The sequence below is a fragment of the Anomaloglossus baeobatrachus genome, chromosome 5, assembly GCF_048569485.1.
Source record: "Anomaloglossus baeobatrachus isolate aAnoBae1 chromosome 5, aAnoBae1.hap1, whole genome shotgun sequence".
NCBI classification, from domain to species: Eukaryota; Metazoa; Chordata; class Amphibia; order Anura; family Aromobatidae; genus Anomaloglossus; species Anomaloglossus baeobatrachus.
The window spans coordinates 91,736,336-91,760,387 of record NC_134357.1 but is presented as its reverse complement, the minus strand read 5'-3'; the positions used below and the strand labels follow the sequence as shown (position 1 = coordinate 91,760,387).

Below are 24,052 nucleotides of genomic sequence, written 5' to 3'. Positions count from 1 at the left end.
AAGGCTAATTTACATATGAAAAAGGTCTTTATAGAGATGGGTTTCTTTTTTGTTTTTTTTTCTCTATGTGCTTAGGTTTTAGGCAGTATAAAGGGCTTGTTAGGCTTGGTATTTAGTAATAAATATATAAGTGCTAGTGGATGGGAGGGCAAATGGTACCTGTCGGGTTCAGTGTAATGTCAGCAGAGCAATTAATAAATGTTGCTATGCCATAGGTGGTGGCTGTAATTTCTTGCTTTCCATCTACAGTCTTTCTAAAAGGATGTGTGATAATTTTATGCAGTTGGAATGATTTTTCTTTAGAAAAGTAACCATTCTGGATGCTTTTTAGCCAAGCTAGAAACAGGGCAGGCCTTTAGGCACCACTCATTAAAGGGATTATAAACAAAGCATGTGGTCTTGTAGGGGGTATGGCACCTACGAATATTATACCTTTTAGTGTGTGATTTTGCTATTTTTGTTCTGCAGATACCAAATTTAAATTAGATATAAGTAGGCTGCACGGTTCAGCCCACTGGTTTTGCATGGCCAGCCTCCCCAGCACTAGCTTGCCTGAAGAGCGCTCCAGTTCTGTCAATCATCAGTAAGGGAGGCAGGACATGCAAAACCAGCAGGTGAACCTGTGTACTGAGCCTCTTGGCCACACTAAGGGTGAAACCCAGCATCTTTGATTAAACTTTTACATTTCAGCTTCTACAGAACATAAGCAGCAGTTGGCAAGTAAAGGCTATGTTACGGTAGTACAGTCAGCCCCAACTGCCAGTATACTAAGGATTTATTGCTTTCATGTCATATGATGATAGCATTTGTTAATTATCATTTTTTTTTTTCTTTCTTAGGGTTTTCTGCTATACCACACATGATGGTGCCATCAGCCGCCCAAGCCACATTAACTAGCTTTCTTCTCTCTGGGGTGCCCAGCTATGGACAAAATACCCCATCCCCACCGCCTGGACTGACCCCAGTTGATGTCCACATGAATGGGATGCACCCTGATTGCAAGAAGGTGGCGTCAGCATTAAATGGTCATGTGAAAGTAAGTGTACCCTACATAATGGCCTTTAGGGTGTAGAAATTAAAAGGTCAATTTGTAATAAAATATATGGAACGCACGATGTAAAGCATTCTTATTTTCTACAAGCAGGGAACAACCATACTGAGTGACTGCACTAACTAAACTGCATTGTACTAAATTACTATTAACACTAGAACTACTGGACTCGTGACACCTATATAGAAATACATGGTGCAAAGTAGTCAAAATGACTACCTCAGTAGTTCTAGTGTTAAATCTATCAGATCAGACACCCCATACTTTGCACTGACGAGGGGCAAGCACCCCGAAACAGAGTCTGCAAATTGGGATTCTGATCTGGCATATATATCCTAAGTTATATGTAAAGGATTCTTAGAAATCCACATTTAACTTTTAGGATCGCTACTTCCAATAGGTGGCGCTGCGCTAGAGTTTGTCTCCTGTCCTGGAGAGATAATTTGAATATTTTGCAGAGGGGCATGGCAGCTATAAGTCCCCTTACTTACTGGCAGCCAGACTGGCTTGCAAAGTCTCTATAAGGCCAGTTTCACACATCCTTCTGTTTGGCGGATCCGGTGGGCTCCCGTACAGTGAATACAGTACAATGACAGCGCTGTTACTTCCGAGTCACATGCACCGGTCACATGACAGCATGTGACCGGCGCTTGTTGCGTTGTCATTGTACTGTATTGACTGTACGGGAGCCCGCCGGATCCGCCAAACCGGCAAAAAGAAGGATGTGCGAAACTGGCCTAAGAAGAATAGTGGTCCCCCGTGGTCCCCACAAAGCTTCTCATGAGCCAGATCAGACACCCCACACTTTGCACTGACGAGGGGCAAGAACCCCAAAACACAGTGTCTGCAAATTGGGATTCTGATCTGGCATATATATCCTAAGTTATATGTAAAGGATTGTTAGAAATCCACATTTAACTTTTAGGATCGCTACTTCCAATAGGTGGCGCTGTGCTAGAGTTTGTCTCCAGTCCTGGAGAGATAATTTGAATATTAAATTTAAGCACGTGTTCTCCTGGTGGACATAAAGCATTTAGTGCTCTTTCCCACCTATGTGTTTTGCATCTATGTCTGTCCCCTCTTTCTTGATTGATTGGCTGTTTTTACATAAGGGATAGGAGGGTTAATAAAAATGTCACTTTAAGACTTAAGCTGCTTGTGCTGTTTTACGCTTTTTCTTTATACTGCAGCTTCGATTTCTAATATGGGAATCATTCTGAACAAACTGGTGCAAAAAAAATGAACTGTGCAACCAAAGGGCATTCTGCTATATGAAAAAGATGGCACCGAATTGTAACATAAGGGTGTATTTGTAGTTTTGAATGACACTATTAATTTTACTATATAATGTTCCTACAAATAAGGGGGAAAAAAAATCCAATTGCTGGGAAATATTAAAATGCATTTCTGCCATTGATTTTTGGGTTTTGTACCGTATTTGTTGTGCAATAGAAATGACCTGGCAGTGAGATTCTTTAGGGCAGTGTGATTACTTCAATATTACACTTAAATGTTGTTTTTAATATTTTGTTTTTTGCACACTGAACTGTAGTTTTTATTGATACTGTTTTTGTGGTAAATACGATGTTTTGATTGCATCTATATGGGGAAAGTGCGATGACTGAAAAACTTCTGGTATCCTCTTCTTTTTTTTTTTTTTTTTTTTTTTTTTTTATTGCTTCGCTGACATTTTTTACACAGATACCAAACAAATTTATTTTGTACATCTTTATTTTTGATTGGTGAAAGGGGAGTGATTTTAAAAAAAATAAAAGAAAAAATAGACATTATAGATAAAGAAAAAAATCCCTTAGGAGATCTGTAACCGGTTATCATTTGCCTTCACTATGTGCTTCCGTATTACAATATGGTTGTATGTAGTGTAAATGATGGTCTTCTATGAAGCCCAGACCATGGCCATGCTTCATTGCAGTATGAAGATGGGAGCCTTGGGTTCATTTAGCTGCCTCCCTCGATGTGGGGGTCAATAGGGTCCTCTATTTATATGCCACCATGAGTGAGTGATTGACATGCGCATTTAACGGTTAAACAGGAGCAATTGGAGTAAACTCTGGTCAGTACTGTTACTGGAAGATACTGGCTGGGAAACACAGCCAACATTTTCTTGCTAGAATGTGGGTTCATCTCTGCTCCAAACATCCCCCCTCGCAACCTTTGATAAAAATGTACAGCAGTTCGTTGAAAGTCTAAAAATCCTCTCTCAATGGTGAAATCCCATAAAATGAATGCAACTAAAATGTTGGTTCCCCCTTCAGCCTCAACAAATGTAAGTCTTCATGTTGTAAATTTTTTTTTTTGTTTGTTTTCATTAATTGTTGATTAAAATATATATTTTTTCCCATTTTAATGTAAGACGTCAAACATGAAATACAGCACATTATCCGCGTCATCTCTAGGAGATAAGGTGATGAACTCGCACCTACCGGAATCATCTAGACAGTCCAGCAACCGCAGCCCCCCTGACCAGACGAGCCCAAAGTCAGATTCAGAAGGTAGATCCAAAGACTGATGCAGTTTACTTTAGCATTTCTCTTTATAATTGTTATGCTTTAAAAACAATTTCTGAAGTTTATTCCCGAAACATCATGTAATGTCTTAAAATGGCTCCATGATGAATTAATCAAACGTGTATTTTGAAATGTGGATGAAAATGCAGTCGATGGCTAAATCTGCATCCGAAAAAGTGTTGAATAATTAGTTTAATTAAATTCACCCACTGATTTTTCTTTGCTTTTTAGGGTGTAATGATGCATTTGTGGAAGTAGGCATGCCGAGGAGTCCATCCCATTCAGCAAATACTAATGAACTTAAACAAATGCTGACCTCTGCCAAAGTCCCCTGCGCCAAGAGGCAGACGGTGGAATTATTGCAAGGCACCAAGAACTCCCGCTTACAGTAAGGGCTAGGTTGGGATGTTGGGGATATGCTTGATGAACACATGAACCACATTTGCTACAAAGTTGTTCCTTTATTATAACAGTACAGAACGGTTGCTGTCTGATTCAGAGATGAGCTCTCCGGAGGGTCCCATCACTGACAAGAAGGCCCCTGGAAGTGAACGAGCAGCCGAGCGAGCCGCACAACAGAACTCAGAAAGGGTACGACTTACTTCACAGTCACCTTACACTAATATGCAGGTAATCCTTGCAATATAGGCTGAGCTGCTATCCGGTCATCAAAACTTGGTGCATTTCCCATAACAAGATGGACATTATGTATTAGATTGCGCTAATCAATTTCATGATCAAGTTACTGTTGGACAATGCACCCGCGGATTTTGTTGCGGAAAACCAGCGGATTTATCTGGATTTTCCAGATAAATCCACAGGTTTAGGCAAGTACAGACACTCCCCATGTTATCCTGTGGGATTTGGGGAGTGCTGTATCAATAGTACGGCTGTGTAATATGCTGTGTATGTCCCACAGCTGCACGTAACTGTATGTCAATTATTCATGCAGAAATACCTGCGGATGTCCAGCCTTTCCACTATGGAGATAAAGGCCGGGACTTCCGCAGGTATTTCCGCACTTGTCCCGCAGGTTTACCACAACAAAAATGCACGAATCCCGCAGCAATGGATAGCTGCGGATTCTGGGGAGCAGCTGCGGTAAACCTGCTGACAAACCTACTGCAAAATCCGCTGGTACAATGTCCCGTGTGCACATAGCCATAGAGAAGCAGGAGAGCAGAGATTAGATTTTAAGCAAGTTGTTAGAAGGTGCACTGAACTGATAGGCAACACCATAGGTGAGCCTGGCATCTGTGCCTGGTTTGAACAGTCATTTTTTTTTGGAAACCCTCTTTAAGGGAAAAGTGACCGCTTTCCTAGGATCCCCAATCGCCACCAGAGATTTATTGCTGTCATTATACACTTCCTAACAAGCCCATTTAATTGTGTTTATTAGATTTTTTTTTTTTATACCATCAATAACTGTGGCAGCAATATCCTAATTAGTGGGTACTGCCATGGGCTGTTCTTTTCCCCAGACTAATCATTCCACTAATCAAGTTGTCGCTCTCCAATGGTCAGGAGTGACATGATTTGTAAAGGTATGTGCACACGTTCAGAACCTCCTGTGCACTTGACGTGGTGGGTCCTGACCTGCGAGACCGCAAATTTCCTTCGCAGGAGACTGCAACTGTTTGTGCCAATGATCCAGACTCTAGCAGTTGGGGTGTCTCTCTTCTGTTCTCCCTTTCTAGAAACCCCATCCACTGTGGTTGTACAACGCAGCATTTCGGATGCGCTTTCTCCAAAACTCTGAACTCAGATCGTGAGCATGCAGTCTAAAAGCTTCATCACCGCTAGCTCTTGCAGTTTTCCATTTCGACGAGAGTGCGCAGTGTAGCTGGCTGTACATACCCAGGCTTCATCAGAGCACTTCATAAATCCAGGGAGGTGGCGGTGACACAGGACTCTGCTGGATATAACCATTGTCTCTGCAAATCTTGCAGCTGGCTGTGTCGTACATCACCGCTACTTCCAGTGCTCCGATGAAGCCAGTGTGCATATTGGCACGCGCAGTGCTCCGATGAAGCCAGTGTGCATATACCAAGGCTTACTGCACATTGTTGAAGGCAGAGATTTGCAGAGAGCCAGTGGTGACCCCGCTCTTTCAAATAAGTTTAATCACTCCTACAGGCTTGGGAAAGGCAATCCCCCATGGTTAGTCACCTGCTAAATGGCATACCACGCATCCAGTTATGAAATATTTTTTGGCATATGTGCTAATCACTAAGATAACTAAAGGGTGCTTGTTAAGATGGTTTAAAGATGGTAATAAATTGTTATTGGGGGAGGTGGGGGGGTTGGGGAACATTTCACACCACATTGATAACCTAGCAGTAGAATAAGTCATTAATAGAAAATGACTTGGAGTTAAGAAAATTAGATTTTATTTTGCTATATAAACAAGTGAAAAGTGTCAGAAAAAGAACATAGTATTCTTATTTTTGATAACTAAGCTGCTGTGTGGCTCTATTTAACTGTTTCACTTTTTTGCACCTAAATAAGGTTAATTAAAGGGTTTAATGTGTGGGTTAGCCAACACACACACCTCAACTAATCAGCCAGTCAATGTGAAGCAACCACTAGTCAGTGGGGGGGGGGGGTGTTTCCGGGTGTTGGACCCAAACCCAATCAATTTCATATGGATGTCCTATTGTACAAAGAATATACATCAATGTTTTGCCGGGGCAACCCCTTTAATTACTGTTAAATACATTAGATGAGGCAAATTAAGACCAGTAACCGTCCATTACAGAAATGCTTAGAGAATGTTTTTCAAGCTCTATTGTATGAATGTAAACTATTAATAGAAATCAGCACAGACATATCTTTCTCTTATGAAGTAGAATAGTAGCAATTCTTGAGATTTACTGTACTGCTATTTCTTTAAGCTTTGAAGGGAATTTTAATTCCAGTATTTTGCAGCAATTGTGTATATCAATTTAGTACAAGGAAATATAAAGCACATTACGTGTACATTGTGACGCGAACATAACCACACACTTTCTAGAATTATACCGTCCTACTTGTATAACCGTTCATCCGTGCTGCAATAGGAGCACTTAGTATTTTACCAGTTTCAAAAATTATCCATCCATGCGCACCCTCCTCTAATGAAGGCAACCCATAGTCATGTGATATATCAGGACATATGAAATTTTAAAGATTCCCCGCCTCTGTTTTTCAAGGATTCGTTTGAGAGATTACATGGGTGTGTGTTGGTGGGGGGGTTGTATATGGAAAGATATAGAAAGACTGGCATTAGTAATTTGGATGAAGGGCCATGGTTTTCCTTCTTTCTTTTCTAATTTATTTATTTTTTTTATCTGCCTCTGTCCACAGGCCTATGACTATGAACAGAAGAAGTTGTTGGCAACAAAAGGTAAAGGGTGTTTTTTGTTTTGTTTTTTTTTTCCTTTCGTTAAAACAAAATGGTGGCGGAGATAAACTTGGGGCATGTGCATCCATTAAAAGCACAACCATAACACATTGCTGATGCAAGGAATGCATTGCTGCACAGGACCCATATTTCCATACTGTGGAAGAGGGAAGCCCTTATGTTAGGTGGTATCATACTACTTTCTGTTATTGTCCTTCATGTGGTGTACTATCCTACATATAATAGTATCCATACAGGGTTTTCAAACATGGCTTCCTCTTCTGCATAACTAGTAGTGCTCAGAATGTTGAGCTCCGTAAAACCTTGCCCAACCAATGATTGGGAGCTTTTTATGTACACTGTAAATTGACAGAGCCTAATTGGTGGTGGTGGTGGGGTTATACAGAGGATTACATGGCATGGGACACCTAGTTAGGCAGTGCCTGTAGTGATCTACTGCTAATAAACCACTGATTGTATTGAATTAGCAACACCCAGCCGATTAAGTGATACATCACTGGAATCATGTTCTCAGCCCCAACATAATAGTTTCCCAACTCCAGTCCTCAAGAGCCACCAACAGTGCATGTTTTTAGGACTTCCTTAGTATTATACAGGTGATTTGAATTCTCACCTGTGCAGGTGATTAAATTATCAACTGTGCAATACTAATGAAATCCTGAAAACCTGCACTGTTGGTGACTTTTGCGAACTGGAGTTAAGGATTACTGCCCTACATCATGCTGCTTTCAAATTACATACCAAAAAGCTGCTGACAGATCCCCGTAAAGTAGTGGAAGTGTGGATTCTCTCTTGCTCCATTTATGATGCCTTGCAGGTGATGGGATTGGTGAACTCAATATTGGAGCTGTGGGTCCCTTTTGGATATGGGATAAAATATTCATACTTCTAGACCACCCAAAATCTAAATTAATGAAGCCACCTGGTCCACATATGGAGATTGTGCTGGAGTAAGGAGCCAACTGCCAGACACAGCCAGACTCCCCACATAGAAAGCAGAGATTGTTTACTACCGTATGTGCCCTTCTGATCACCGCACTGAAGGAGCACTGAGTGTAGCGTTTAGGAGGTACTACTGGTGCTTTCTCCACCCCATCCTAATGATCATGTGGTCTCTGGTTGTCGGAGCTGGAGCTACTGCGTCTTAATAGAGCCAGATCAGCTGTGCACTGGACGCAGGCGTCTAAATATTCCCTGTAACGGCAACGTTGTTAATGGAGTGAAAAATGAAAGAATGTGACTGCCAGTCCCATCCATTTTTTAGTCCCACACCTTATGAAAAAAAACATTCATAAGTCCAATAAATATAAAAAAAAAAAAATAAACAGGAAATTGGAATATAATTTAATGTGCTCCTTTTTGAACGTTTGCCCCCCGATATTGGCAATAATAAAACGTTTTTCAATAAAAATGACTTAACAATAAAAAAGGCAAAAATGATTTGAAAAATGAAAGTCTAACATTTTTTGCACTCTTGAAGCCACATGTATATAACAAAATCTAAAATATGCCTGCAAATCAATTTGTTATGCTGTAAATGAATCAGTATAATGCAGCTAAATATTTCAGGTCAACTTCGAATTGAAGCTTTAAACACCTTTTCACCTTCTCCCCAGCAATGTTGAAGAAACCAGTCGTAACCGAAGTGAGAACGCCAACAAACACCTGGAGCGGACTGGGCTTCTCAAAATCTATGCCAGCAGAAACCATTAAAGAACTGAGACGAGCTAACCATGTGTCATACAAGCCGACCATGAGTACGACATACGAGGTATCTCCTTCACGTCAGGGTTTAGCACTTGTTGCGGTTTTCTGCCAAACTTTATTTTTACAGTTTTGGCTTCAGCGGTGACTTTGTCAATGTTCCATGAGTGGATGTAGTTTCTACTATCGTGTGCATGGAAAATCTAAGTCATGCGAATATCCGAGCTGTAATAAAGTTCCTCCTGCTCCCATATGTTCATAGATCAATCTTGGTAGCCAGGATATATTGCTGTAATTCTTATTTTTGGCACATTATTGAGAATAGGTCAGATATTAGAGTCAAGTACGCTTATTTTATATGTGATATTAAACAGAAAAGATTGTAATAAGTCAGTTTTAACAAAATATGTAAAATGTTAGCTGATCGGACCAACATTCTTTGTTAGGCTATAACTGGTGGTGTAAGGTGGCAATTTTTTAAAGGGAATGTGTCATCAGAAAATGACATGGATCAAGTGTTTAGGGTAAATGTATTTAGTCTAATTTTTTACTGCCTTTTTTCTTTTTCACATCACAACTTTTATTAAAAAATACAAATTCGAAATACTGCAGTTTTCACAGTGGCCACTGATACTACTATAGAACACTACTTTGTTTTTTGGAAGCATATACTTTAGTAGCAATAGACTAAAGGCCCCGTTACACGCAACGACATCACTAACGAGATATCACTGGGGTCACGGAATTCGTGACTCATATCTGGCGTCGTTAGCGACGTCGTTGCGTGTGACACCTACGAGCGACCGCTAATTATCCGAAAAACGGCAAAAATCCTTGATTGTTGACACGTCGTTCCTTTCCCAAATATCGTTGCTCATTTTGGACGCAGGTTGTTCGTCGTTCCTGAGGCAGCACACATCGCTACGTGTGACACCCCGGGAAAGGCTAACAGCATTTCTGCATCCTCCAGCAACTTGGTGGGAGTGACGTTAATGCGGCTGCTCTCCGCCCCTCTGCTTCTATTGGTGGCCTGCTGTGTAATGTCGCTGTGACGCCACATGAACCTCCCCCTTAAAAAAAAAAAAAAAAAAAAAAGTTTGTTCGCCGGCCACAGCGATGTCGTTAGGAAGGTATGTGCGTGTGATGCGTACTAGCGATATTGTTCGCCACGGGCAGCGATTTGCCCATGATGCACACACGACGGGGGCGGGTGCGATCACTAGTGACATCGCTAGCAATGTCGCAGCGTGTAATGCGGCCTTAAGGGTATGGTTCCACTTGCACATGACTCGTGCGATACTCGCATTGGTATCACCCGGCACGGCCGCACAATCTCCTGACAGAAGCGGGTCGGCTGCATGTATTTCCATGCAGTTGAGGCTCTCGTGTCCGGAGAGTGTGCAGCCATGCTGGGTGATACTGATTCAAGTCTCACACGAGTCATGCGCAAGTGGAACCAAACCTTAAGGCTGGGTTCACATGTCCTTTTAGTCATCCATTATCATTGATCCATTAGAGATTTGTTTGCAAAAAAGTTGTGCAAACACACCATTTTTTTTGTCCATTTTTAAATAACGGCTGTCGGCTGGATCCTTTTTTAACATAGTCTATGGACAATGGATTCATTAATGAACTGCTATGTATCATATATTCGTAACGGATCCGTTAAGAAAACCACATTTTTTGCAAGTACAACTGATGGCTAAATAGCAATCCGTTAACAGATCTGTTGTCCATAGACTCCCAATGTTGAAAAAAAAAAAAAATGGATCCAGAAAAAAAATCAGTTTCCTCACTATTCCGTTCTAACTGATGACTACAGGACATGTGAACTAAACCTATCTCTATATTTTGAATCAAAGCATCTAAAGAGTGTGTGTAAAGCTCTTTTATGAACAGAACGAGAGGGAGGGTCAGCTGAGACCGCCTTTTATGATTACTAAATCCTGTATTATCAGCTGTGTATAGAGGTGTCACCTGACATTTGACATTGTAATCCTGCCTCTGATGATAAGGAAACTGCCGGAAACACTTCTTAAAAAGCCAGGAAGTATCAGTCTTAAAAAGCCCCAGTAGCCAGTGTAAAAATTATTATTGATGGTGTTCTCTTTAAGCTGTGTATATAAAAGCCTCCCAGCTATATTATATTGGACATGTTGGATTTTAAAGGGCTTAGGTTGTCGGTTTAGTGCATAGACAACCATTTAAGTTAATGTTTTTACATTGCAAACTATGGTGTCAGGGAATAAAATTTTAAATAACAATGGCAGAATTGCTGTTATTTTCAAGAACAACCATCCGAAACAAGAAATCGATCATTATCAAATAAATATGTACCTCAAAATGGTAACAATAAAAAAAGTACCCATTGCACAAACAAGAGATATATATATATATATATATATATTATATATATATATTATATATATATATATAATATATATATATATATAATATATATATATATATTATATATATATATATTATATATATATATATTATATATATATATATTATATATATATATATTATATATATATATATTATATATATATATATATATATATTATATATATATATATATATATATTATATATATATATATATTTATTATATATATATATATATTTATTATATATATATATATATTTATTATATATATATATTTATATTTATTATATATATATATTTATATTTATTATATATATATATTTATATTTATTATATATATATATATTTATTATATATATATATATATTTATTATATATATATATATATTTATTATATATATATATATTTATATTTATTATATATATATATATTTATATTTATTATATATATATATATATATATATATATATATATATATTTATAATATATATATATATATATATATATATATATATATATATTTTTATTTATAATAAATATTATTCGAAAAAATGAAAGGTATAGCTCTTGGATTGAGTTAACAAAAACAAGAATGCACGGATCTCAGTGCTAAAAAAACAACTTAACAGTGTGGAACTGTGTAAGATCCTGATATCTTCATTAATGAATGATAACTGAATTTTGTCTTTAACTTTCACATTAATGAAGAAGTCATCCAAGAACAGCTTCATATCCGGCGTAGCCTAAGGCTATGTGCGCACGTTGCGTACAAGCCCTGCAGAAATTTCTGCAGCGATCTGAAGAGCACATGTGCGCTTTAGATCGCTGCAGAAATGTCCGTAGTGAGCGCCGATTCCATGCGCTCTGCCTGCAGCTCCTGCCATAGACAGAGCAGGAGCTGCCGGCAAAGCGCAGGAAAGAAGTGACATGTCACTTCTTTTTGCGCAGCTTTTCGGCAGTAGCCGAAGCGCTGCGCTCTTAGACGCCACGTGCGCACGGCCCCTGCACAATCTCCATAGACTGTGCAGGGGCCGCAGGACGCATGCAGTTACGCTGCGCTACAAAGCGCAGCGTAACTGCATGTTTTTACGCAACGTGCGCACATAGCCTAAAGGTCAACACATTACAGTAATTCTTTGCATGCTGTAAAACAAAGTTATAATTGCAATGCAAACTCTCAATCTGTGCTATGTAATTCTCATAACAGCTACAGTTTTATATAATGTTCACAAAACTAATCTTGTGATCCGAATGTAGGGAGAAGGCAATAAACGCTATAGCTAACATGTGAGGTCAGGATAGATCTCGTGCTAATAAATCTATATGTTCATACAGGGCTGGGATTTCACGCTAGGGGTGTTATCAGTGTTTATGGACATGTATGTTGTAGGTAAAATTTTTATAATTTTTTATTTTTTGTTTTTAAGGCACCTTCAATGTCTCTCTCACGGTCAAACAGTCGGGAACAACTAGGAAATGGTAGCGACTCTGATAACTGGAGGGACAGGAACGGGATCGACTCATCTCATAACGACTACTCGTCATCAATTGGAAGTCCCAAAAGGAAGCAGAATAAATCCGGTAAGCATTTGTTATGAACTGAAGATGTCAAATTGTCCATGCAATTTGCAGTGAGCATCTCAAGCAAGGTTTGAGATGGATCCACGGCAAGGGAGATCTTAATTGATGTCAGAAAGATGTGAACCGTGCTTCATATTGCCATGTGTGCTGTCTCTAGTACAGGAAGAGGAAGTTCTGATAGGGGGTGATAGTGATTGTATCCCTGGGAGAAAAGGGGAAGGTATTATGGCTGGAAGTCACACTAGTTGTCAAACTGTGGCTGGATAAGGAGGTACACTGAATTTATTGCATCTTTTAAAGTTAGTTGTCCATCATTCTAACTATATAGGGTAACAGAGATGTACTCACTGCTAGAATTCAGAATCCGTTTTTTGTGATTAAAATTCTATTGTATTTTTTTTTTCATTTTTGACATTTTTATATTAAATATTGATTTTGCATTGGATTAGAATTACACACTACACGTCGTCTTAATACTGCCTGTGTCAATTCTAGTTGACACATGAGTAGGAATACAATACGAGTCTCGTTCCAGGTCTTTGATCATGATCTGTGGCATCCCTTGGGCTGAAAAATTAGCGCCTATATCCCAATTCTATATTTATTTTAGCACGATAAAGGTATAGTTTAAAGGGAATCTTTCATTAGGTTTTTCCTATGTAATCTGAAGACAGCATGCTGTAGCAAGAAACACAGGACTAAATTCTCTGTTTTAACTATCAGTGTGTTTTTGTTTATCTGTAATGCTAAATTAATCTTTAGTAGCTTTATCATCCACTCTGCCCCCCTCTGTGACTAGAAGCTTCTGTCTATAGAAATATACACTGACAGCCTGATGTGGGATGGGGCAGCTTTTGAAGCTCTGCTACTTGCTAAATCTAAAGTCTTTGATTTTGTCAGACCGGCTGCACCCAGTAATCTTAGTGAAACATGGTTGGATTCAGAATCTTTACCTACATTATGCTGCTATCAGATGAGGTAGCAAAACACAGCTGATCGATTCCCTACAATGACATGTATCAAAAATGCTGCATGTTTTCCATCCAGGAACTTTGTATAGTGTTGCTCAAAGACAAATCTCCTCACAATCTGCAATGTGTATGGTGAACTTTACAGTAAAATCTACAATAAATTTACCTACCTACCACTGACCTAGTTCTGCCTAGTATTTGTGACACACATACTTTATGCTGGTAGTGGACACAGACGGAGCAGGGCCCATGTGCAGGAACAGTATATTGGCCCTTTGCAGTCTAATAGCTTATCATAGTGCATAGCACCACCTGCTTTTGGAGGTGGATGTGGCCCTCTTTAATCCTTGTGCAGCTGCATAGGTTGCACCAATGGTATGTCCGATCCTGCTCTAGACTAAATACTAATGCCTCCTGCTCACTTATAGGGTGATTTTCATAAATGGTTCCGATTGCAAAGTATTTTTAATAACTAGATATTTAATTTTTACTAAAAAAAAAAAATAGATATAGATAAAAATATGTTCTCTAAAATAGAGAGATTTAAAATTCTATTGTTTACCGCTCATTAACCTGCACTGGCCAGTTTCCAATGCAAGGAGAGCAGCACTTGCAAGCTTTTTCCAATAGAAGCGGTCAGATCAAATTTCAGAGCATGCAGTCTTGGAAAACGCACCGCTGATGTTGCAGAGGTAGCATTGCCTTTGATAGCGACATTAGAGAGCGCACAGTTTGGTTTTGATAAAACGGGAGTGCACTGTCCCCCTGGATGCAGTAAGCCAGGAGGCCGAGGTAGCAGTGTGCTCCTGAAGAATGAAGATTAGAAAAACCTCATTAAAGGGAACCTGTCATCAGAAATTGAGCTTTAAACCTAAAAGTTTCCCCCTCTGCAGCTCCTGGGCTGCATTCTAGCAAGGTTCCTGTACTTTTTGTGCCCCCTTTTAAACCAAATTAAACACTTTATAAAGTTCTACCTTTTTTGTCTGCAATTCTTGTAAATTCTCCATGGGGGCGGGCTCTCTTGCGTCCGTTACTGTCCCTCCTTCTGGTTTACGCCGTCCCCCATTGCTGCATTTGATAGATCAGGACGCCGCCCACTGCGCCCGAGGTCTCGTGCACGCGAGGACTGCTGGTGACGTGGTCGCAGGCACGATATTATGGGCGGCGCTGTGTTTGCCTCCTGCGTTCTGCGCAAGCGCTGGCCAAATGATCCGACGTCACCTTTCCCATCTTGCCCTGCAGCAGGAAATAGATGGGAGGAGCGGATCAGGCCACCACAGGTTATGAGGAGACGCTTGCGCAGAATGCAGGAGGCAAAGGGGAAAGTGCGGTCACGAGGTTATGGGCGGCACTTGCTGAGGACACTCACAGCGCCGCCCATAACCTTGTGCCCGCGCAAAACGTCACCAGCGGTCACACGTGCACACAGTGTACGGCACCGCTACAGTCGCACAGCGCATGCGCGGGACCACGGGCGCCCAGGGGCGGCGTCCTGAGGTTTGAAATTCAGCGTTCGGGGGCGGCGTAAATCGGCAGGAGGACAGCAACGGACACCAGGCAGCCCGCCCCCATGGATAATTTTCAAAATTTGCATATGAAAAGGTACAAGTTTATAAAAAGTATTTATTTTGGTATAAAAGGGGCCACATAAACTATAGGAAGCTTCCTAGAATGCAGCCCAGGAGCTGCAGAAGGGGTAACTTTTTGGTTTACAGGTAAATTTCTGATGACAGGTTCCCTTTAATTATGCCGTATGGTAAACATGTAACCAAATGTACATGCTATATAGCCCTTCTGAATACTGGCCGAGTAATGCTACATCTGGAACCATTGACATGCTTCCTGATGAGTTGGTGGAAGCCTGGCAGTAATTGTCCTTTGTTGACGCTTTAATCTTGCCCTTCTGCTGACTGACTGGTTTCCCTGCCTGCATGTATACACTCCGGCTGGCTAAAATGTTAACTTTATTCCTATGTTCTATTTATCCTGAATGCTTAAGATTCTAGATGTTACTTGAACCTATATTAACCTCACTATTCCTTCACCTTACTTCACAGCAGAACACTATCTGAGCAGCAGCAATTACATGGACTGCATCTCCTCTCTAACTGGAAGCAATGGATGTAATCTGAATAGCTCATTTAAAGGTTCTGACCTCCCAGAACTGTTCAGCAAGCTTGGACTGGGGAAATATACCGACATCTTCCAGCAGCAAGAGGTCAGCGTGTTTACAGATCTGCCATAATCTGCGTGTATAAGCTGTGTGGTGACCTCTTACGTCATTTCCCGGGGGTCGTTCTGTGTAGTAATTCCATTCTAGCCTGGGCTTCATAAGTATTGGCGTCTTCTCTTGTTGCTATCATGGAGACATGCTCCAATCACTGTAACCCACTGTGAAATGTTTATGTGGAGACACTGGAACGTTGAGCCTGTTTCTGGCAATAGATGATCTGGATGTGAATGTTTTTCATTTTTTTATGACCTCAGTTGAAGTCGTAATATTGAGAAAATCTATACTGCTCATGTCAGCTCAAAATCAGAAATTATTTAGACGTTCTTTTGGCAACTCTTTGCAAATAGCTCGACAACGTCATGCCCTTCCATTAACTCTAAAGTACTCACTTCACACTAAGGTGTATATGTGATTATCTCTATCTTTATATGTATCTTCGGTCTAAAATTATATATGGGGGTTTTCCCAAGATCAAAGTACATTTTTAATAATGTCTTGGAATAATAAGTTCCACATTTGGAGAAGTTTACAAGGAATAATAAAAAAAAAAAAAGAAATGTTCCTGTGCTGAGATAATCTTATATATGTATCTCTACTGTGTAATGGCCATGTCTGACCATACAGGGACATGGTCTGATCATACCACAGCTCCTGGGTTGGGAGGAAACAAAATTGTATATAGACATTTAAAGCATGGAATCACAGCTAATGCTTTCTGTGAGGTAATGGATGACTAAACTGGAAGAACAATAGTGCAATAGGGTCTTATCTAGGTAAAAAATTGGGGATTTTCTCACCTGGCAGAGTTGTGTTAACATAACCACTTAGTGCACTTCCATACAAGCTGCTGCAGACCCACAGGACAAAGGAACAATCAAAGGTGGAAACGGAAGGGTTCATTCCTGTGCTGCCTGGACGAGGAGATCAACAGATGGCATCAGAAACCCATGAATATTAAATCCATTTTGTTAACGTAATTCGAAGTATCACTTCAGGACAAACCACAGTCCATAAGACTGAATAGGTCTGATACTTCCAAAAGCATTGACCAATAAAACTCCGTTAATCTTGATGGGTCCAAAAGCATTAACCATCAGTTAATCTTCATGGGTTTCTGACTCACTCTGTCAACAATCTCCTTGTCCAGAAGGTAGCACAGGAATCGCCCCTTTCGGTTCCATCTTTGACTTTTTCTTTGAGGTAAAACCTTTTCGTGCCTGTTTTTTAACATGTTTTACTTCACAGAAAGCTTCTGAGATCTCGTGCTTTAATATCTACATACTCTTGTTTCAGCCCCTAAGATTATCTCAGCACAAGAACATTTTTTTAGCGCATCCAATTGTGGAACTTATTATTCCAAGATCCATTGATTAAAATGTACTTTGTTCTTGTAATAACCCCCAAAAGTTATTTTCACCGGATAAGCCCTTCATAACTTATACACTTGGCTATTGATCTGTTGTGGTCCAAGCACTGGGGCCTACACCAATTGGCAGAGTAGGCCACTTTTATCCTAGTTAGGACTGGGAGTCTGTGTCCATGCCTAACTGCTACTCCATTCATTCCCTATGAGGCTACGCTCAGCTTTTCCTGGCAGCGCCATAGGGAATGAATGGGAGTGGTGGTTGGGCACATGATCTGCTTCTCCATTCTGTGATTAAAAGTTCCCAATTATGGCTAAGGAAAAAAAAAATATCCATTCTGATGATCGGTACCTGTCCCAGTTGAGGCACACCAACACTTTGTTTTCACTAGTAGAAAAGGTAGTAGAAACCTAGCTCTGCTTCCATGGTTTTGCCACCGCTGTGTAGAGGAGAATATACCAGTTAAATGGAGTTATATACATTTGAGTTGCACACTTGAAATACACAAAGTTACGGGGTACAGCAGTTACAGCCCAGTTGTAGTAATACAAGAACCAGATAATAATGACTAATGTTGAAAACCTTTGTCCATTTTCAAATAATTCCTTTCCCCTAGCGCTTTGAAGACCTTTCTATTGATTAGATGTTTGACCTTCCTTTGAGAACACAATATTAGCCAAAGCCAAACCTTAGTCAATGATTAGCTGGGTAGAGTTGCGATATTTACCATCCGCCTTCAATATAAATTGCCACTTTTTAAAACCTGGAAATTTGTTCCTGTGTGACCGTGGTAAGTCTTACCTGGACTCGTACAAGAGTTCTGTATGAAATGAAATAAACTTGAGAAATATTTTGGGCAGATCAAGCAGATTATTATTTTTTAACAAGAACTATTTGGTTTGGAAAGCGCAGCCTTCATACCTCCCCGTCTTAAATATAATAGACTTGCTTTGACCAACTATTGTAGGTCTTTCCAAATAGAAATGTGGTTCTGTTCACTTGAAAATGACATGTTTCTTGCATTCAAACCTTTTGTTGGATTGGAAATTACGGTGTTAACCAGGGAAGAAATGATTTTCCTGGCTGCAGCACCGCTTTACTGGGTGTGTCTGGTGCAGCCATATAATCATCCGCATGCATACCTAAAGGAGAACTGTACAAAATAATGTCATTGTTTTCATTATCAGAAAGCTTTGTAGCCTCAAATGTGATCTGGTTTTTCTCAACCATGTTGCCTGGTGTGAGACATACACAGATATAACATTCTTCATGACTTCAGGATACGCCCCCCTTTTTTTTTTCGAGGGCGTTTTATGCCAATAACTTGTATTTTATATAATGATTGCCCAATTCAGACCATAACACCCTTATTCCCTTATTTTTGCTGTTTAGATTGATCTGCAGACATTCCTCACGTTGACCGATCAGGATTTAAAGGAGCTTGGCATAACGACATTTGGGGCTCGGAGGAAAATGTTGCTGGCAATCTCTGGTAATAATTTATTAAATACACAATTATTTTCAGAAAATAACATGATTTGGATCGCCACACCATTATCATCCTAGTAAATTAATTTCTGAATCAACTTTTTTAATACTTTCAGAACTGAATAAAAACAGAAGAAAGTTGTTTGAGCCGACCAGCATCCGATCTTCATTCTTGGAAGGAGGAGCAAGCGGAAGGCTTCCACGTCAATATCACGCAGACATTGCCAGTGTCAGCGGTCGCTGGTAGCAGTCAGCAGGATCATAAGTGCAGAGAACCATCATGGCAGACCTGTGGACAAAACCTAGCTACAAATTTCTATTTTTTTTATATACCATCAGCACTTTAACGTCAAGGTACCACGGACCAAAGTTACGTGTTCACACAAGTACTTGTTGTTCAGAACACCAAATGTGGGATATGTTTTGTATGACTGTGTAGACTGGACCGAAATGCAATAGCAGAAAAAAAGTTTAATGGTTTTATGTTTTAGTATTTTATGTATAACTATAATGTATGCACTGAAATTTTACCTTTACTGAATGAAGAATTAATCTCTCAGATCTTCGAGGGCATGACCTAATGGTTTTATTGTGAAGGAATTTTCTAGTACTCCGTAGTAGTAATAATCAGATATTTCTGCACTTTACATCCTCCCCACTGTCTCCTGTGGATATTTCATGTTCTCTCCTCTCCCTCCGTTTAAACAGTCACTAATCGCAATCGTCGCCTGATGCATTTACAGTAGCCACAATCCATCCTCTGTACATTTGTAAAGTATTTCTATGTTGCCAATGTAAGCTGGAAACTTGGGAAACCATTTGTGATTACTGGTAAATGACGTTTTTTATTCTGTTATTTAATAATCTCTGAACGCTTACAATGAAACAAGTTCACTGTAACAGATGAAAGGACCAGGGTGGACTTTGTAGTTAGAACTTATTCTCCTTTGCACTTATCCCCAGAAATGACAATGCAAACTAAGAAGCAGGAGATGAATCATGCATTATTACATTTACTTTTACAAAGCAGGGCAACATCCATCTGCTTGTCCTATGGCCCTCTATTGAAAGCAATACAAGCCGCTAAGCCAGTTAATTTCACCAGTGCCTAATGGGGATACTTTTTGTATATTAACCAAAAGTGCATATCACGCCTCAACCACGTTCATCACTTTTATACTGTGAAACCTCAAGTTACACTATGTGACCATAATCTGGAAGACCTTGTTATGATGTCTCAACTCAAAGAACTAGCAATTGCATGTACTGTAATTTTCATTGGACTGTAAAGAAATGTTAATCCTCTTTGTACATAAAGCCTTAAAGGCAATCTGTCAGGTGATTTTCTAGTACAATACTAATGTTTTCTTTAAATAGGGCTTAAGGAGACCTTTCAGGATCAGTAAGTTTTATTGCTCTACCTTATCCTGTTATCTTGTTGTAAGCTCTGTAGCTAGAATTTAGTGTGATGTAGAAATTAGTTAAGTGTATGGTAATACAAACTGCATATTCGCTGCTCCACCTCCCATTGCTGGCATAGGTGAAAGTAAATCTGAAATGAATTAGCACTGCTGCCCCCACCCATACTCCCTCCCAACTCTCAGCAGTGATAGAGAATGCACTGGGGGGGGGGAGCAGTGAATATGCAAATTGTATTTACATACACTTGAATTACATGCAAAAGACACTTAATTCTATGGTGCTTACAACAACACAACAGGATAACTTAAATCAATAAAACTTACTGATCCTGATAGGTCTCTTTAAGCCATATTTAAAGATAACATTAGTATTGTACTACAAAATCACCTGACAGATTCCGTCTAAAGCTCGATATCTGGAGCTTACCCAGCAGTGAGACATTCCACCTGGACAAGTGCTCTTGATTAGTGTCACCTTAAGGTACCGAAAGCATAGTACGGCAGACAAACCAATCACATCCTCACCAGTGACTTGACTTGCTTTCAGAAAATAATTTGCCACATGACTATTTGCACAAAAAGGGAATGTTTTTTTTTTTTTTTCGTTTTTGTTTTTGTTTTTTATGTTTTTTGATTTGTTTTTTTAAAGATTAAATATAAATCTATTCTTTTGCTGCACAAAGTTACATATATGGGCATAGGCAATGCAGCAATAAAATAACTATTGATTTCTAATAAGTCACTAAAATGGTGGTTATAGGGCTTTGCACACTACGTTTTGGTGAACCACTTCCTTTTACAAATTTGTAGTGTTAGAACTAGAAAGCATTTTATGCCATATGGATCTTTTCGGAATCTCACATTTTTAATAAAACACACATGGGTATTGAAACTTTTTATAATTTTTATAGTGTTTCCCTTTATGTACTATTGTTATGTTTAAAATTCTATGACTTGATTTTTGAATATAGTTTTATTTGACAGGGTGTGGCACGGGAATATTCTAGATCACCCATCGGTACTGCAAGAACATACATTTTATATACAATAAACCTCTAGAGAATCCTTCTCACTTTTTTAATCCTGATCCATAAATGACAGCGTATGCCAGATTACTTCCATCCCGGCATTTGTTACTTTTATGTTGTGCCTTGAGAGTGACAAGTTATCTGTAAATGTAGAACAGATACAGATTTGTATTTCATTCAGGGGGAGGGGTCAACATTTTGTTTTGTTTTTTTTTGTTCTTGTTTTGTTTTTTACTTTTTTAATTAAAATGTGGATTGTGACCATTAAAATGGAGTTTTTTAACTAATCATGTGTTATTTTCAAGAAAAATAAATTTATAACCCCCAAATTGTCATTTGTTTATAGATTTTTTTTATTGTATAATTTTGTTCTTTGAAAGAATATAGAAACTGAAAAAAGGTTCAGCCATTCAATAAAAACAGAAAAACAGGTTATTTTTGTTGATGATTTGATCCTTTGAGTTGACCTACCAATACGAGATCAGTTCCCCCAATTTGGTAATGAACAGTACTGCTCTGTATACTGTGTAGCAGCCATTCTCCGGTCCTGTAGTTCATCTCCCAATTAAATAAATACGAACTAAACCAGGGGCGTACATAAAAAAAAAAATCATGGGACCTCATAGCAGAAGTTCTAATTGAGGCCCCCTCACATAGTCCTCCAAGCAGTATAATGAGCCCAACTTGGTCCTGCATATAGTATGTTCTCCATGTAGTATAATGTGCCTAACATAGTTTTCCATATATTATATTGGGCCTCACACAGTCCTCCATATAGTATAATGTGCCCACACACAGTCCTCCATATAGTATAATGTGCCCACACACAGTCCTCCACATAGTATAATGTGCCCTACATAATCCTCCATATAGTATAATGGGCCCCTCATAGTCCTCCATGTAGTAAAATGTGGCCCATATAGTATGTGTCCCACATAGCTCTCCATATAGTATAATGTGCCCCACATAGTCCTCCATATATAGTATGATAAGCCCCACATAATCCTCCATATAGTATAATGGGCCCCACATAGTACTCCATGCAGTAAAATGTGTCCCATATAGTATGTGTCCCACATAGTCCTCTATATAGTATAATGTGCCCCACATAGTACTCCATTCAGTATAATGTTCTCCATAGAGTATAATATGCCCTACATAGCCCTCCTATAGTATGTGCCCTACATAACCCTCCATATAGTATGTGCCCCCCATAATCCTCCTTACAGTATAGTGTTCCCCAAATTGACTTCTAGGTAGTATAATGGGGCTCTCATTGACTTAAAAAAATACTCGCCTCTCCTCGTTCTGCGCTACTCCAGTCTCCTCAGAGCGTATTCTGCGGCTCTTCAATGCTTGGTACAGCGAGTGCGATGAACTGGTATCATGCCAGCTGCACTGAACAGTCGGAGCTCAAATGCAGCAGGAGAATGATGGCGGAGGGAGCGGATAGTGGAGCGCTCCCTCTTTTATAATTGATTTCAACTGTATCGACATCCATGAATATGCAATGCAAGGTGGGGTGGCCAGCGCTTATACCCCATAGCGGCCATGGGTGGGGTGGGGTGGCCAGCGCTTATACCCCATAGCGGCCATGTGGTCTGGCACTATTGAAGCTACACCACTGAGCTGAACTGTATACCGAACAACAGCCAGTAAGCAACAAATGAGCGGAGTGGTGTTAGGGCCCCATTCACTGTTTGCATCAGACCACTGAAAGCTTCAAACTTCTAAATGACTGGGTGAAGGACCCATTTCTCTTCTCCCAGAAGATGTTAATCCCTGTTTTTGTTTTGTTTTGGTTCCCCCCCGCCCCAAGGATTCCCCCACCCCCGTTTCTACCAGTAGTCACTTTATATGTCTTTACTGAGATTTCAATAGTGCCCTCTGCTTTAGAAGTAGAAACAGCAGAAATTTCCCTTCTTCCGCTACTCTTTTTTGGTTACAACCGTGCCTTTCTTAGTCTTTATACTAATGGCAATTCCTCCCCAAAAGCAGAATCTGAGCTTGTCTTTCACGTTAGTGCTTGCCCACTTTCCGCTTTGTGAACTCTAATTTGCTTTCTTGTGTACCCTACTGGCAAAACTGGGGTTCACAATCTAAATTCCCTATCACTAGGTCTTTGGAGCGTGGGCGGAAACCCATGCAAACACGGGGAGAACATACAAACCCCTTGAAGATGTTGTCCTTGGTGGGCATAGAGTGGAAGTATCAGCCACCAAATGCAGAATGTCAATTGCCCTCTGATTCATACTTATGGGTACATGCAAGGACTTCCTATTTGAATGTTTTTTAGAAGGCAAAAATAACTTCTTCCCTTGAATGCCAATGCTTTACTAATTTTGTTGGTGTTCAATAGATACAATGTGCAAGAGTTGTGAATCACAAATTTGTAATTGCTAGAAAGTTCCCCTAAATTTGTATCTCAATACCCTTTAAAAAAAAAAGCAAATATTAAAATGGAGAGACAATGCCAGAGAAAGTTAAAAATGATCTAAAAATATTCTTAATCTACATAACCAATAAAACTCAAAAATTATAGTGTTGCCCCCTCAAAAATAGTTTGGGTAAAATGGTGGAAAAGGATGAGGAAAAGACCAATCTGATAAACAACTTTTGCTCTAAAGTATTATACAAGAAAATCCCATGACATGATCAGGGATACTATTAATTCTCCATTAACCCCTTCACGACCCATGACGGATCTATCCGTCATGGATAGTGTGAGGTTAATCCTCGCCCCTGCCGTGGGCAGGCCGCTGCGATCCGCGCACATATCCGCTGTTTTCAACAGCTGACATGTGTGCCTGCATGTTACGAGTGGAATCACATTCCACCAGCAACATTTAACCCCATACATCTCACTGCCAAAGTCTGTCAGCGAGATG

The 24,052-nt window shown here is 39.7% G+C and overlaps 1 protein-coding gene across 4 annotated transcripts in view; it reads left to right on the top strand.

Annotated features, from left to right (window-relative positions):
- Positions 1-24,052, top strand: part of BICC1 (BicC family RNA binding protein 1) — a 332,599-nt gene that overhangs the window by 304,445 nt on the left and 4,102 nt on the right. Inside the window, exons 12-21 of one of the 4 annotated variants that reach the window (XR_012754223.1) lie at positions 840-1,036; positions 3,426-3,564; positions 3,811-3,967; positions 4,053-4,209; positions 6,925-6,964; positions 8,599-8,753; positions 12,506-12,659; positions 15,688-15,848; positions 18,620-18,719; positions 18,832-19,069. Coding sequence is in view for 3 of the 4 variants with exons in the window: in XM_075348707.1 (XP_075204822.1) it covers positions 840-1,036; positions 3,426-3,564; positions 3,811-3,967; positions 4,053-4,209; positions 6,925-6,964; positions 8,599-8,753; positions 12,506-12,659; positions 15,688-15,848; positions 18,620-18,719; positions 18,832-18,962 (1,391 nt within the window). In the remaining variant the exon portion in view is untranslated. Of the gene's footprint in view, positions 1-839; positions 1,037-3,425; positions 3,565-3,810; positions 3,968-4,052; positions 4,210-6,924; positions 6,965-8,598; positions 8,754-12,505; positions 12,660-15,687; positions 15,849-18,619; positions 18,720-18,831; positions 20,470-24,052 lie in introns of those variants that run through there. The other 3 variants (XM_075348710.1, XM_075348708.1, XM_075348707.1) reach the window with 3 other exon arrangements.